The 15,503-nt window shown below is 38.1% G+C and overlaps 1 protein-coding gene across 2 annotated transcripts; it reads left to right on the top strand.

Annotated features, from left to right (window-relative positions):
• Positions 1 to 1,000: 1,000 nt before the first annotated feature.
• On the top strand, positions 1,001 to 13,963 carry LOC148356437 (E3 ubiquitin-protein ligase TRIM39-like). 2 transcript variants are annotated; one of them, XM_088346911.1, is made up of 7 exons: positions 1,001 to 1,074; positions 5,236 to 5,568; positions 7,553 to 7,786; positions 9,432 to 9,573; positions 11,114 to 11,140; positions 11,215 to 11,360; positions 12,985 to 13,963. In XM_088346911.1, exons 2-7 carry the CDS (start codon positions 5,239 to 5,241, stop codon positions 13,402 to 13,404), a joined length of 1,299 nt encoding a protein of 432 aa, XP_088203037.1. In that variant the 5' UTR covers positions 1,001 to 1,074; positions 5,236 to 5,238; the 3' UTR covers positions 13,405 to 13,963. The 2 variants fall into 2 exon arrangements, with proteins under 2 accessions (XP_088203037.1, XP_088203035.1); XM_088346909.1 differs by lacking the exon at positions 1,001 to 1,074 and adding an exon at positions 1,988 to 2,046.
• The last annotated feature ends 1,540 nt before the right edge of the window (positions 13,964 to 15,503 follow it).

The raw sequence follows: 15,503 nt of genomic DNA, 5'->3' as shown, positions 1-15,503 counted from the left end.
TGACACCCCCCTCCGGTAATGGCAATTCCCTCTCTTTTCAAGAACCGTCTCATTCAGCTTAGCTCTCTCAAAAGAGTCGGTTATTTCGTGTCGTTTGCTTTAATCCATTTATTGGCAATTATTATGAAACGATATGCAAGAAATAACCTAAAAATGGGGGAACATAGAGGGAAAAAAGAAAAGAAAGAAAACGATGGAAAAAAAGCAACAAAAGAAGAGAAAAATATCATTAAAAAAAGAAATACAAATTAGTATCACACTGGAATAAAAAATAAAATAAATATTAAAAAGGGAGAGAATAGAAAAAAAGGCATGGAAAGAAAAGTAAGCCACTCAAAAAAAAAAAAAAAAGAAAAAATACATTTAGGAAAAAAAAATGAAAAAAAGTGTAAAAAGAAGACAAGCAATATAAATGAGTTAAAATGCGAAAAAATAAGGCGAAAAAAGGGGTAAGGATGCAAAAAGAAGTAAACACTAGGAAAAAAGAAACAAAAGAAGATAAATATATTGAGGAAAAAGGAAAAAAAGAGAAAAAGAAGAAATGCAAGAAATAAATAAGTGAAAGGCTAAGACAATAGAAACAAAATAAGAAAAGGGAGGAAAGAAAAGACAAAAAAGCAATATAAAAGAAATAAAAAGCTAAGGAAAAAATAAAATGATACCAAAAATATACAAAAATACAACATAAAGAGAGAAAAACGAAGCAAAGGAAAAAAGTAAGAAAAAAAGTACAACACTAGTGAAAAAACAAACGGATAAAAGAGATAGGGGAAAAGGGCAAAGGGGAGAAAATTTGAAAAAAAAAAAGAAATAATTTTTTTTTATAAATCTAAGAAAAATGAATCAATAGGTAAAAAAAAGAAAAGAAAAGAAAAAAGGACCGACTCTTGATCGGTCGGGCGCCGGCTCCTGCCGCTCACCCTAAGAGCCGGCTCTTAGAACCGTTTCGTTCGCGAACAACAAATCACTCCTCCACTCCGCTACAGTAGGCGCGGCTTGGCTGACAAGTGGAAAAGTGCACCACTTTGCAAACTCCGTGTTTTCTATATTATCCCAACCCTTTCGAACGACCAGGTAGGAGGAGCCACCTATAATCTTTTATTTAACTTATTCCATCAAATTAATTCAACCTAACTCAATAAAAATACTCGACTTTGGATCACAGCAGGCAGGTGAAATCTAAAAATGTCAGTAGGTTTGCTCATTTCACGGCCGTGCAAGCATGCTGGACTTTGGACAGCTTTAGGTGTTGGTTGACGATAAGAACGTTTTATAGCTCACTTAATGCATGCAGTTTGAGCTTTTCTGACTCGTATTAAAATCTTAAATTGAGGGGCATTACAAATTTCTACCATTTTAGGTTATCAACTTGACAGCAGTTATATCATTTTACATAAATCAGCTTAATTCTCATCTGCAAGCAAAGCAAAGGTGGCGATAATAGTTTTCGTTTGGCATCCAAGTATTTATTTCTATATCTCTTTGTTTTATATGTTTGTTGGTATGGAGGAAAACGTTAAGATACGACCACCATCTTTCACAGGTAGTGGGATCCCTCACCCTAGATGTGAAAAACGCCCCCTAAGCTGACTCAGCACTTTCGGTTCTGTTGACTCAGCCTTTTTCCCAGTTAAGACTTTCCACTCTCCCAGACTAGAACGACATGAATATCAACACCATTTCGGCATTTTAGGCTCCATCTGGACTCAGTTTGGGTTTCATATATTCTCCTGTGCCAATGACCCTGCCACAAAGAAAAATGCCACCTAAGAATGGTTTTACGTCTCAATGTGGGTGATGTTCTAACAGTGCACAAACAGTTTAGTTGCTATATACGTTTATGGTCACAAGTTTGAAGGTATTGTTTTTGTTTCTGTTGTTGATATGGGGAAGAAACCAAATTTGTTTTGGACAGTGCAGGTTTCAAACCTGACCACTAGGGAGCGTGTTGCCTGTGTGTCACGATTTCTTCAGACAATTATAGGATGTCATCACACAAGCAAGACACGACTCATGTATTTTCTTCACCCTAAAATAAAAAAACAGGTTCGTAAAATGTTTAACAAGACTACAATTTATTCACAAGGACTGCGGGACATTTTTGGAAAAAGCAAATTGGGTTTTTAATTGGAAAATCGCAAACGAACTGTTTGAGGAGCAAAACAATGGTATTTACGTTTTTTTTTTGGGTAAAAAAACAAAATGGCGGTCTGGTGACCATTTCGTGACGTTTTGTATGGCTCCTAGGCATTTATTTTTTTAAATAAACGAATTTAGCTTAGAGTGTAATATAAGTTCTATTTATGTGTTTATTTCCTAAATTTATGCCAATACTTGAAAGTTAAACAAGAATACCTGACACATTTTTTTGGTCAATTGTTTTGTGGGTAAATGATATTCTGTAATGAGTTCTTGATTCAATTATGAGATGCCCTCACACAAGCAAGACACGACTCTTGTCTTATCTTCACCCTAAAATAAAAAAATGATAAAACTGTCTTCTGGATACTGGCTATTCCATGTGAGGCCTGTGCCATAAATATTTAATTCATATCGAATACTGTGCCGATACAATCGACCCATCGTTGCGAGTTTATATAAGCATGCATCCTTTTGCTCCTTTTAAATAAAAACATAAATAGATTGGATCTTTAACTAAAGATTATTTTAATAAACGAATTATCTGATGATATTTTCTTCGATTAATCAATGAATCAGATAAAAACTTATGAATTCTGTCTTCTTTATTCAAATATTGAAATGTTGTGGACAAAAATTGCAAAAAAACTATATTCTACAATATCAAACAATTAAAAACAAATTAGTGTTTTTCAAATAGCAAACAATATCATATCCAAATATATGTTATACATCTGCAAATATATCCTTTTTTTTAAAAGTGAAAAAAGGCATATTTGTTGTTAAAGGGACTTTAGGAACAATAAATCATTGTAAATCTGACACGTATCAACATTAACGTTCCAAGCGTTTGTCAAATAACTTCACAATAAACAAAAATACATACAAATCAATGATAGACACCTGCAAATGTATAAGATAGTCTTTTAAAAAGTGCAAAAAATAGGTATTGTTGTTATTTAAAGGGATGTGAGCTTTTGGAACAAGAAATACATGCAAATGTGAAAACCCAGTAACATGATTTTCAACCCAACAAGCAAGAAAAGTAGCCACGTACACCCTTGCTTATTCACTCTTCCTTTTTTTGATAACTTTGCATTACATATTGAGGATGCTCTCAGTAATGGCAGCTGCTTGCTGTGGCATGCATGATGTTATTTTCTCTTCCTGAAGCTTGTCATTGTCTGCAGTTTTCTATTGAGATAAGAACGTATAGTAGGAGTATTATTATGGCACGATTAACAAGGACACAATAATCACTCAGACTTTTCCAGAGAAGTAAAACTTGATGGATGCTTAAACTTATTAACACCATTGTGGGCTAGTTGATTTTTTTTAATAAAGCACAGTTAAACACTGCTTAAGATTATGAGTGTAATAGGAATGGGCACTTAAAAGCCTCATTAGTGGTTGATACTGTTTTTGTCCTGTGCCCAAATAAAATAAATTCTTTCATTTAACTGAAATATGAAGTATCTCGCTACCACACAGACAGTCATTATTAAGCTAACAAGCAAATTCTTGCAATAAGCGAGCGACCAGAGACTAACGTTACGTTTCCTCACTTAAGTTTTTTTGTTTTGTTTTAATGCAGCACAATTAAACATAGCTTAAGATGATTGAACTGAAATCAAAAGTATCACACATACGCAGCCATTAATAATCTAACAAGCAAACATTAACGTTAGCGAGGTACCAAAAGCAAGTTATGTTTCCACATATAAAAACACAAAACCAAACGAATAAAAATAAATAATGTCGTGGCTTACTCTGATACTGAGCTCCCCTTCATCCTCGTCGGTGACTCCCAAGTTTCATGAGTTGAATTTACCGTAGCCTTTGCAAAGAGCGCCGTGGTTTGCACTTCACCTCGCTCTGTTATGCTCGCCGACTCTCTCTGTGGCGTGCTAAGTGATGCATCAATTGCGTGAAACAACAAATCAATGAACTAATTAATTGGCCACGCTATAAATCATCGATTTAATCGATTTGGAATTACCTATATTTCATGTTGATAATATCTGCGTATTTGTTATTTCAACATCCGTTGCAGCCTGATCATCCTGGAAGGGGGATTACCCCATGCGCCGTCCCTTCTCAATGTTTCTCCATTTTTCTCATGTTGAGGTTTTGAGTTTTTCCTTGCCCTCATGTAGGTTCTAGATCAGGGGGTGGTGTCATAATATTTTGTAGTTTGCAGTGGTCTGTGCAGCCCATTGAGACTCCTTGTGATAAAGGGCTATACAAATAAACATGACTTGACTTTAGCTATTTCTTGTTGCAGCTCTAAAATTGGTAATCCTGCAGTGTGAAAAAAAAGTCTGTTCAATGAGACAAAAAAATACAGGTGCTTGAAGTCCCTAAAAATGTTTGAATTTTATGCTGTGTTTTCAAGGAATGAAAAGTGCTTGAATTTTGGGTGAAGGATTATAAAAGAGGCTTACTCCTCTCACTGATGGCTTCGGTTTGCCATTGCATTACTTCTCCCCTTGTGATTAACGGCAGCTGGCATTAGTTTGTATGGTATTGTCTTTAAAGTGCCTTCACCATCATGCTACACCTAAACAGGGCACTTTTTAATGTATAGTAGTGCAAGGATTATGTATCAATTAATGGCATTTATTATGAGCCATTTAAAACAGGAAGGTAGCGTTTCTCAATGGTAAATTGTAATAGGAAGACTAATGTAAGCTACATATTACTGTCATTTTACCCAACACTTATATGGGGGTAGATTTGTCTCAGAAATATTTGGATTGTTTGGATCCACAAATATATTTGCCATTTACTCAAGTTCCAAAACCCGTATTTCTTGATGAATGCAGACGCATCATTAAAAATCGCAAGTGTAAATCACAGATTTATTTGTGGATCTGCAAAATCCATGATTAACACCGGATTTTATCTTTAAATGATACTGGAGAAATGGAAAAAAAATGGATTTTAAACTCCTTAAAAAGTGCTTGAATTCGGCCATGAATAAGGTATATGAACCCTGTACAAAAAAGGTTGCCAACCATTGATTTCATATGAGGCACATTCTCACCTGCTTCTCCTTTGCTGCACGTCACTGGTGTATTTTGATTTTTTTTCAAGGACATGGCTTCCTCCAGCGCTCTTCTGTCAGAGGCGTTACTCCAGTGCTCCATCTGTCAGGATGTGTTCTCTGATCCTGTGTCCATCCCGTGCGGTCACAGCTTCTGCTTGGGATGCATCACCACACGCTGGGAGAAAAGCGCTTCTTCTAGTTGCCCAAAATGTGACGTGCTTTTTAACACTCGTCCGGGGCTCTGCGAGAACTCCTTCGCCCGAGAAATGTCCGAGCGCGTCCGGGCCAGGAGGGAGCAGATAGGCTCGGAAGTTCAGGAGATGATACGGTGCAGGCTTTACAAGATGGAGGAGATCCAAAATTGTGTGGAACTCAGCAGAGTGAGTTGACCGAATATGCATGGCTGTATATGTTACTGCATGCCACAAGCTAAATGCCATGCAGCTCATCATAAAGTAGCAATTAGCATCCAGGAAGTGCAGTTTATTTATAGTGGAGCATTTATCTGATTAAATTAAAACTATCTGACCTTCAAAGGTAGGGCTCTAAACTTTCTTTACCTTAACTATTCAATAAAGTCATAGTCTAATGTCTAAATCTGTCACAACTCAAGAGTTAAAGCTTTTGATTTAGAGCTTTAAAGGAACCACAGTGGAACCTCGGTTCTCGACCATAATCTGTTCCAGAACGCTGTTCGAAAACCGATTTGTTCGATCACCGAAATGATTTTTCCCATTAAAAATAATGTAAATCGTTTTAATCCATTCCAACACCCTGAATGTTTACCTTGAATGTTTAACGTGAACATAAAGCTAACCCAGGCTAATCGTACGCTCGCGTTATCGTAATCTTCAGTACGAAAGATTACGCAAACATGAACGTGTAAAAATAAAAAATCAGGTCGTTTACAAGTCATTTAGCACCCGGGTCTCCACAACAAGTGGTGAGCGGATCATTAGAAAGGGGGCTGCGTCCCAACACCCTGAATGTTCGGCTCCGTTACAACACCCTGAATGTTTTGAATGTTTAACGTAAACATGAAGCTAACCCAGGCTAATCGTACGTTTGCGTTATCATAATCTTCAGTACGAAAGATTACGCTGACATGAACGTGTAAAAATTAAAAAAAAAAGGATAAAGAAAATAATTATGCATAGGATTTCTTACCTTTGTGGTGGTCAGCAGAAGGCAAAGGTGGACGGTGGGGTATTCCCTAACAAGACCAGACACTCGCACACCTCCTTCTTAAATGCAATAGTTGTACGCACTACTTTTCTTTTTTCACCTGTAGCAACTTTGCTGCTTGCACTGACTTTCTTCGGAGGCATAATTAGGGGCTAAAACACTTCGTACACCTATATTAAAAGCAAAACGGAGCACGTCCGCACGCGATAACGAAAAGAGCGATCTACACCCGTACGCCGCTCAGCATCGCACCCTAGCGTACGCACTCGCGCATTACCGGCGTTTGAACTCCGATTTTTTGACCGAACAGCGAAGCAAGAATTTCTCGAAATTTTTGGTCAGACTCCGATTTGTTCGAACCGAGAGGCGTTCGAAAACCGAGGTTCCACTGTATAAGGAATTTGGAAGTTTTTTAACTATCTGCTGCCATCTCCAGGCTTAAAGTCATGATTGCAGCCATAGCCAGTTAATTCATGATGCGCGTGCAAGTACCTGCAATTGTTAGAGGCGCGCGAATAGGCTCTACTTTTTTCATCTTTCTTGGGGTTTGGGTGGAACTCTACCCGAAGCAGGCCTTTTCTTACTTTCACCGTTTTCATACTACATTAACAAATAGTAAGAATACAATAACAGCATAGAATCACACTCCACCCCCCTTCCTACCCTATGAATTCTTTGGCCCGAATAGCTTTGCTAAAAGAAAGCTAAAAACATATAGGCGCAGTGAAAACAAATTATAAGCGCTCTTAAAAGAGAAAATATTTTACTTTCAACTTTTTTAATGACACCTCAAATGACGTACCCCAACCTTCCATAGAAAAAACAATCTACTTAAAACTTTTTAGGAACACCAAATATCACAACACGATGGGTTTCAAAGTAGACTTGTTGTAAAGCATGGCAACAATGTCAACGAAGTTTAATTTTTGTCAAAGCCCGCCTCCATGGTGTATAAATGATAGTCAGCCATTTTGTCAGGGCACTTGTGAAAACATTACCGCCTTGTTCTGTACTCACAAGTCATAAATATTGTTTTATTCGTTTTCATTTGTTTTTAAATGTTATAAAAACCTCAATGGAACTTCTCATCCAGCGCTTGTTTTCACTCATCATATCTCGCAACCTTGATGTTGATTCAAAGATGCGTAAGAAGTTATGATGATTTTTTGATGTTAAAAGGAAAAAGCCAAGCTGGAAATTGACCGCGGCTCAGAAATCTTTTCCGCTCTATCGGAAGCCTTGGAGAGGAGTCGATCAGAGCTGTTGGAGAGCATCCGGAGGCGGCAGGTGGCGCTAGAGAACGCGGCCCGTATGCTTACGGCACAACTGGAACTGGAGCTCAGTGATCTGCAGCGGAGGAAGAAGGAGATGGATCAGCTTCTCCATGCTGATGAGCGCCTCCTTCTTCTGCAGGTCAGCGCAGATCCCAGTCCCTCCCACTTCGCATCTTCGGTTGTTGTTTGTGCTAGGGCTGCACAATTTTGGAAAAAAATGAATTCCGATTTTTCTGACCTGTATTCCAATGAGAATGCAATTTTCGATTTACAAAAAAAAGTGCCTTTTCTGTGCTAGATTTTTTGTGAAAACTTCCTCTTAGTGACATGCCAACTTATCTTGAGATCCCGCTTTACGCAGTGAGAGTACAGTCTCCAACTAACAAAATAGCTATACATAAAACGTATAAGGTAATTGGAGGTCGGCTGGTGTTAGGTTAACCCCAACACTTGTAATAAAACCTGCACTCAAAGAAGACACAGAGACGTGAGTATGTTTTACTTGCAAGGAGAATGACCGGAGACTGCCTTTATAGTCTACCAAGCTCACTCTGAAGCAGTCTCCGTTGTCCTTGCCTTTTTATTGTAATAGGAACACCCTAGTTTACATAAGGTCCCTTCTGCTAAAGGGAGGGGGAGTGAGAAAAACAGTTCAGACCTGTTTTCACAACAACATGTTATCGTATCAACAATATTACTACTATTGAACTAGGCGAGAATGGCACACTAAGGAAGAATGGCACACAGTATGCAACAGTAGAATAACATATTTACAGTTTAAATCCATGAGCTGGCTAACAGGGTAAGCGCAATTTCAGCAAAGTCTCCCTGATGATTCAAATACAAGAGTAATAAATTTAGCAGTTTCCATACCTGTCAACCTCCACGGCTCCATGCCCGCACAAACTGTTGTATTTTCCCTTACAAAATACAAAATAATCTTACACCATTTTTTTTTTCCGGAATGATGCATGATGGGAAATCCCCAGGCGGCAGACGCATGCGCACAGTAGCATCAAACTACTCGCTTCGTTTGCAACCAAAAAAAAAACGATATCTAGATAGAGGCTACCGCGGCGAACTTGTTACACTTGATTGATTTGCCTTTTCGTGATAGTCGGTGTATACCGAATGGTACCCATCATTCACAAATTTGCGTTTTTCCGTCTTAAAATGTATAATAAACGTACTTTGTACGGCAAAAACGTACAGGTTGACAGGTAAGAGTTTCCCACGAGATTTAGCTCCAGGTCATCTGTTTCATGGGTAATGCCGATTCCTGGATCCGAGAACAATCCACAGAGCAGACGCTGGTGATTACCGTTTCTTTTCACTCTTCTGACTTTCTTTAGATTAAATTAATGAAATTATTTTCAATATAAAGAGCCGCTAAAGCTACTAGATGTCACGTTGCACCGTTGTTTGTTTTGCTGGCCAGTTGTGCGCCCACCAGAGCCGGTTGTTTGACTGACAGCATACACCAGCCTATCACAGTTGCGCACATAATGATTGTAAACATTGCCTACCCTTTATTGGGAATTGCCATTAAAACATGCCTCTGATTGGCTGGCACTGTTAAAACCCGAACAGTGACAATTTTGGTTGGCCAAACGCTCCGTCATACAAATAACAAAGGGGGAAAAACCCATACATTGAACTAGAAATTGATTGAAAAAAACGCTGTGTCTTGCGATTACACAATCGCATTACGTCACATTGCAACATCGATTAGATTACAATTAGTCGTGCAGCTCTAGTATCCGCTAATCTTTCGTGTGCTACAGAAGTCCGTGGCGCTGTCATCCACGTCCGGGTCCCGATGTGATGAGCTCATCCGCTCGGATCCGCGTCTGGGACTTATGAGGAGAGCTTTGGACCACGTTGATCAACAGCTGTGCTCACTTTTAAAAACGCTTTCCATTGAAGGTCAGGGCAAATGCACATCAACATCGCCGGTGTTAGTTTAAAACAGGGGTGTCAAAACATGCGGCCTGGGGGCTGGATCAGGTCCACTAACCAATTTAATCCAGCCTATGAGACAATGCTGAGAGAAGCACAAGGGAAAACCAAGACCTGCATTCTTAGATATGTCCACTGGAAGCTGCCAAAGCTATGCGTCAATCACAAAATAATCCACCCACTGTAGCTTTATTTGCTGACTCCCGTTTAACCACCAGAAAACATTTGAATCATCAAAGTTTTCAAATTCAGGTAACCATTTTCATTTAGAACACATAAAAAGCAGAAAAAAACTTTAAAAAATACTTTGCCCTTAAACGAGTGTTCGTTGGCATGAGGTTTCCCTCGTTAATTTAACTGTAGTGAAAATAATTCAATGTTATACTTTTTTCCCCAAATGCACAGTTGATAAACGTGAATTTCGATTAAATATTGGTGAGGTATGCCAATAGCTGGAAACCAGTTGAGGGTGTCCCCTGCCCACTGCCTGAATGTAGCTGGGATGGGCTTCAGCACCCCCGTGACCCTACTGAGGATGAGCGGTGCAGATAATGCATAGATGGATTGGTCAGGGAAAAAATATTGAGAAAAAACAATGATTGATTTATAATCAAACATTATACTCCTGAATCTTAATTAAAATGTGAACCTCCGAAATATCCTAAATTTCAGGCATAATTTTTGTGACAATAATGTATAAGTCTGGCTCCAACAAGAGTGCTTTTTCTACCATGTGGCCCCTGAGTTCAAAATGAGTTTGACACCCCTGGATAAAAAGAACTAAATGATGCTGCTTGGTTTAGGGCAACCACAAACGAGTAAAACAAACCACAAAGAAGAATACAAATGTACTAAGGAGACTCAAAGTGGCCAAAAAGCACAATTTTTCTTTTAAATGTTTTCCCCAGCCTTTTTTAGGTTTTTCGGTACATGCAGCAGCAAGATGGAGGACAATTATGAAAGCTCCCTTCAAACGAGACTCCTGTATAATAAATGCAAGTTTCATAACCTATGAATATTTAAAAAAAATGCATGATTAAATTATATCTCATGTGTTTTTGCTTATATTTTAATAAGCCTTGTTTTTTTAATGACTTTTTAACCCCTCAGAGGCTCAAAACAAAACACACTCCTTATTACACTTGACAAGTGCAACACCAATTTATTGCAGGAAAACACTAAATTAGAGAAGCACCTTCATCATCTAGTCGCTGTTGTTTTCAGGTTTACAGCGTTAACCCGCTCTTCAGAGGTGACAATACTGATCACGGTTCACTGAGCGTGCACCTCTGTTGATACTAGATCACTGGGGATATACCATTCCGTTCCAAACTTAGTATCGCATCGTAATTAATTCAAATCGCATCACTTTTGTTTAGTTAAAGAAAAATAACACATTGAAGAGTGTTTATTCAACATCCATATGTGTTGAAACTGGACAGACGTACCCCAAAAACTAAATTTGACACTGGCAATTTCAGAAACTGTTCTCTTTTATGACTTGCAGAGCACGACATGATGTCGCAGTATGCAGGTAAGCAGGCGTGCTGAGTGAAATCGTGTTCACGTGCCAAGATGGAGGATGAAAACGATTGTGTCCCTATGCAGCCGATGTTTTTCTGGACCCCAGGACGGCCAATCCGTGGCTGCTTGTGTCCGAGGACGGGAGACGGGTCCGGGACAGCGAGGCCGAGCGAGACCTGCCGGACTTGCCCGAGCGCTTTGACACCGTCCCCTGCGTGTTGGCCAACAAGGTAACTCTAGGGCAAGGGTGGGCAAACGTTGGTTTAAATAAACATTGCACAGGGGCCGAGCTGGGGGGAAAACAATAGCTGGTTGATTGTATATTCCGATAAGTAAATTATATCCGATACCTCGGTAATAGATGACATAAACATATCCATTTTTTTCTTGTTAGAATTTACCTGCACAATTTGTGTTTCATTGTCTATTTGTTTAAAAAGAGACCATTTCATCCAAAACACAAAATATACAAATAAATACACAATATTCCTTCACAATAAAACCTTTAATTAAGAAAAAAGCAAAGTCATATCTCACGTTTCCAGCACAAAATTTGATGATTTTCATTGAAAAACTCAAATGTAAAAGGGCATAATATTTAATATTTTGATAAATAAAATTGATTTGGAAAAAAAAACATATACAGATAAATGAAGCCAGCTGTCTGAATGAGCGCAATGAGGAAAAAAATATTTTATGGAGGTAAACAAACAGAAACAGGCTAAGAACTCCAGGTGAGCGCAATCGTATCGCTTTAAACAGCATATTTGATCTTAAATACGATAATGAGATGGCTGTTTCCACAAATGTTCTCTGTTTGATCAATACTATTTGGCATAATTCCCCCTTTCCAGCCTACGTTATTACTGGATCAGCACAGAAAGTGTGCGCATTTTTGACCCAAAGCAGTGGGAGTAGCAGTTTGAGTTTGAATGGAACGAGAGAAGATTTGTATTTTGAGTTGCACTTTTAGAGTCACAATTTCCAAAAACAACACGCCCAGCTAATTTGTGTACGGGTGCACGAATTGGAATTTTTAGGAACTAAATGTTTTCATTTCCAAGAGGAAACTGGCCTTTTTAAAGTCATCATAGGAGTTTCTGGCTGCAAGCCATTAAAATAACTAACTGGACCAAAGACATCATTAGGAATGTCCGCGTTTGTGGTGTTCATCTCACATCTGTTAAGTTATCGTGGCGATCTTGTTTGGATTTGCTACAAATGCCTTTTATAGACTGTAATTTTGCCACTACTGTTGTTAGCTAGTAGATCTTTTATGATACCGGTAATTCTAACAAGAAGAATAACATAGTTCACATTATTGTTAATATATATTTTATTTAACATACATTTATCAATATTACATCATTATATAAAAATAGTTGTTGGTTAATTGATTTATTGTCATTATTTTTATTGAGCCCATCAACACTTGGTCATCTGAGCCACTATTTTCGTCCATTTAACTTGCTCTCAGGAAAAGGTCCTTTACTTGTTACCAATCAATTTGGACCGGCGTTATATTATTGATTTGTAGCGCTGATTAAAATAATGGGCCTTTATTTTGTTGACTTTGATCACTAAAATAAAGTCGCCCTCTTGCTGCTTTCACATACTTGGTGCTAATTGAGGTTTTAGTATCTACCATCCATAATCTTCTTTTGCCTATACGCCGTTGTAAACTGACATGAATTCTGCCGTTATGCCTCAAAAATGCGCAAGCAGCTTGGCTACTTCACACTTGTTTTGGTGCATTGTTTTCTTGTGCTTCTCTAAGCATTCCCCTGTGACCAGGATAAGATCCTCGTGCTCTAGAATCATGGGAAACCATTACTTTTATTTTTTTCTACGTAGGGTTTTGCCACAGGCAGGCACTACTGGGAAGTGGAGGTGTGGGACAAGACCTCATGGGACCTTGGAGTGGCTCGGGCTTCTGTCAAGCGAAAGGGCTTGGTGACTCTGAGCCCCCAGGACGGATACTGGACCATGTGCCTGAGACAAGCCTCCGAGTACCGAGCTTGCGCTGCTCAGGCGCAACTTTTGTACCTGCCTCAGAGACCCAAAGTCATCGGGATTTTCTTGGACGTGGAGGACGGGACCGTTTCTTTTTATGACGCAGAGGCCAAGTCGCACATTTACTCTTTTACGCATGTTCATTTCGCAGAGGCCGTTTTTCCACTTTTCAACCCGGACGTGAGCGACGACGGAAGGAACGGCGAGCCGCTAATAATCCGACCGGCCGACGGAAGTGCTATGTCCTACCTCACAATATAATAAAACTGATAGCAGTTCAGGGTGTCCCCTGCCCACTGCCCGGAGATGGCTGGGATGGGCTCCAGCCTCCCTGCGACCCTAATAAGGATAAGCGGCACAGCTAATGAGATGAGATGAGACAGACAAATATACATAGTGCTGTGAAATAGTATTTGCCCCTTTCCCGATTTCAGTGATTTTTGCATATTTATCACTCACAAAAGTTTCAGATCATCAAACCAATTTTAATACCACACAGAGAGAACCCAAGGAAATACAAAATGTAGTTTTGAAATGTTGACTTTATGCTCGTCTTAGCAGTTTTTGTTAGTGTAGCATGAAAATGGTAAAAGAAACAAAAGGCCTGTTTCAAATACATTTATTTTAGTTTATTCGAGCGCGTCCTATGAGATCATATACTTGCACATGCAACATAAAAAGCTTGACAGAGGCTGCAATGATGACTGAAGCCAGAAGATGGCGTCAGTGAGGTAAAAAGTTCCAAATTCTGTGCAGCACTTTTTAACAATTGCTTTCATATTCAATTATAACATTTATTATATATATATATATATATATATATATATATATATATATTTATTTATTTCTAAACGACAATCTTTTTATGTTAAATAAAGACTTTAACAACATTGCAAAGAATTATTTTTAAATGAGGGCAGGGCTGTCCAAACTACAGCCCACTGGCCATATTCCACCAGTATACAAAAGTTGTCTTAAGGCTCATTTTGTCCGTCATTTTTGTAATAGATAAAGGTTTCGAGGTGCAAGCAAAGTTATTTTGTAAAAATGTCACAAAAGTATGCAAACGAGGATTCTGGTATACCTTTTAGCGCAGACGGTGCAGGGCGAGAAACAGGAGGGAGTGCTTCCGCTCTGTCCATAGCTCCGCCCACCCCTACCGCGCACCCAATCAAATTGCTCTGGGTGCTCTGCTGGCGTATCCACAGTTTCTGTGGATTTTCATCATAAGGTGCCTCGACAGTGAACATGGATTATTTAATAAGCTTCCATATGAATTATCCCTTAGCAGCTGAACCAAGTTTTTTTTGTTGTGACACCTTGACTGTAAACTAGTGAAAAATGCCTCATACTGAACATGACCATGAACATTATCAGTAATGTTTAGGCTTAGCATGCTCTTCAATAAATTTACTCACGCATGTTTGCTACGCCATGGAGAAAATTTTCATGGTATCCATTTTGTCTTAGAGCCATATGTACTCATGAAAAGAGCCACATATGGTCTGCGAGCCATACGTTTCTGACCCCTGCTCTAGAGTCGTAATATTTAAACAAATTACAAATGCAATTAGGACTGCCCCACCACTTCCCAAAAATGTAGTCTTTCATATAAAGACTTTAAAAAAAAAAATAGTATTCTTTTTTTGATTATTAATAGTTTTCTATTTCTATTTATCTTAAAAACAATAATAGCACAACAATCCAATGTGGCAGGAGCAGTTAATTGTGCCCATTTTATCCTACTTAATTATAAAAAAAACCTTCCAATGCAATATATCTTAAAATAAAATAAATAAAGAAAGAAAAATAAGAAATATAACTACAATGTATACCAGTAGTAGATTGATTAACCATTTGTGAAAATGAATGGACCTATAAAATTATATTTTGATACAACAGAAAAATAAAAACAATTCTAATCTCAGGGCATCCAAACATTTAATCTAATATACAAAGATTTATAAATTAATATAAATTGATGAAGTAGTTTTGCACCCCTGTTTTTTATTTCAAAATGGTTTTATTATTTAAAGCTTCATATGTACTAAATAGATATTAGATGACTCTGACTTCTTTTATTTCATATAAAGAAAAGAAAAACTTGGACTATATACAAGATAATCAGTTACTGTTGACAATTACTTAATTGTATGAGCTTAAACCAAAACAAAAATATATGATATGTAAAACAGTACCTGTGAGTGAATTTTTCGACTTAGAGAAAATGTTTTTGATATTGAGGTATAATACCTGTCGATTAAGTTAAGTTTCTTGTTGATCATCATTTCTTTTATGGGGGTTATTGTTTACTATCCTCAGTTGTGTTTTTTTTTCTTTGTGAAAACCTATTTGTCCCT

The sequence above is a fragment of the Urocampus carinirostris genome, chromosome 11, assembly GCF_059441175.1.
Source record: "Urocampus carinirostris isolate Australia breed hairy pipefish chromosome 11, RoL_Ucar_1.0, whole genome shotgun sequence".
Classification (NCBI taxonomy): Eukaryota; Metazoa; Chordata; class Actinopteri; order Syngnathiformes; family Syngnathidae; genus Urocampus; species Urocampus carinirostris.
The sequence above is the reverse complement of the archived record's forward strand: the minus strand, read 5'-3'. Positions and strand labels throughout refer to the sequence as shown.

Bases quoted from the DNA above. Each gene is read 5' to 3' on its own strand.
- LOC148356437 (XM_088346909.1), top strand. From the start codon at position 2,014: ATGTATTTTCTTCACCCTAAAATAAAAAAACAG. The intron at 7,787-9,431 runs GTCAGCGCAGAT...CGTGTGCTACAG, and splicing joins AGCGCCTCCTTCTTCTGCAG to AAGTCCGTGGCGCTGTCATC. The intron at 9,574-11,113 runs GTCAGGGCAAAT...TATGACTTGCAG, and splicing joins AAAAACGCTTTCCATTGAAG to AGCACGACATGATGTCGCAG.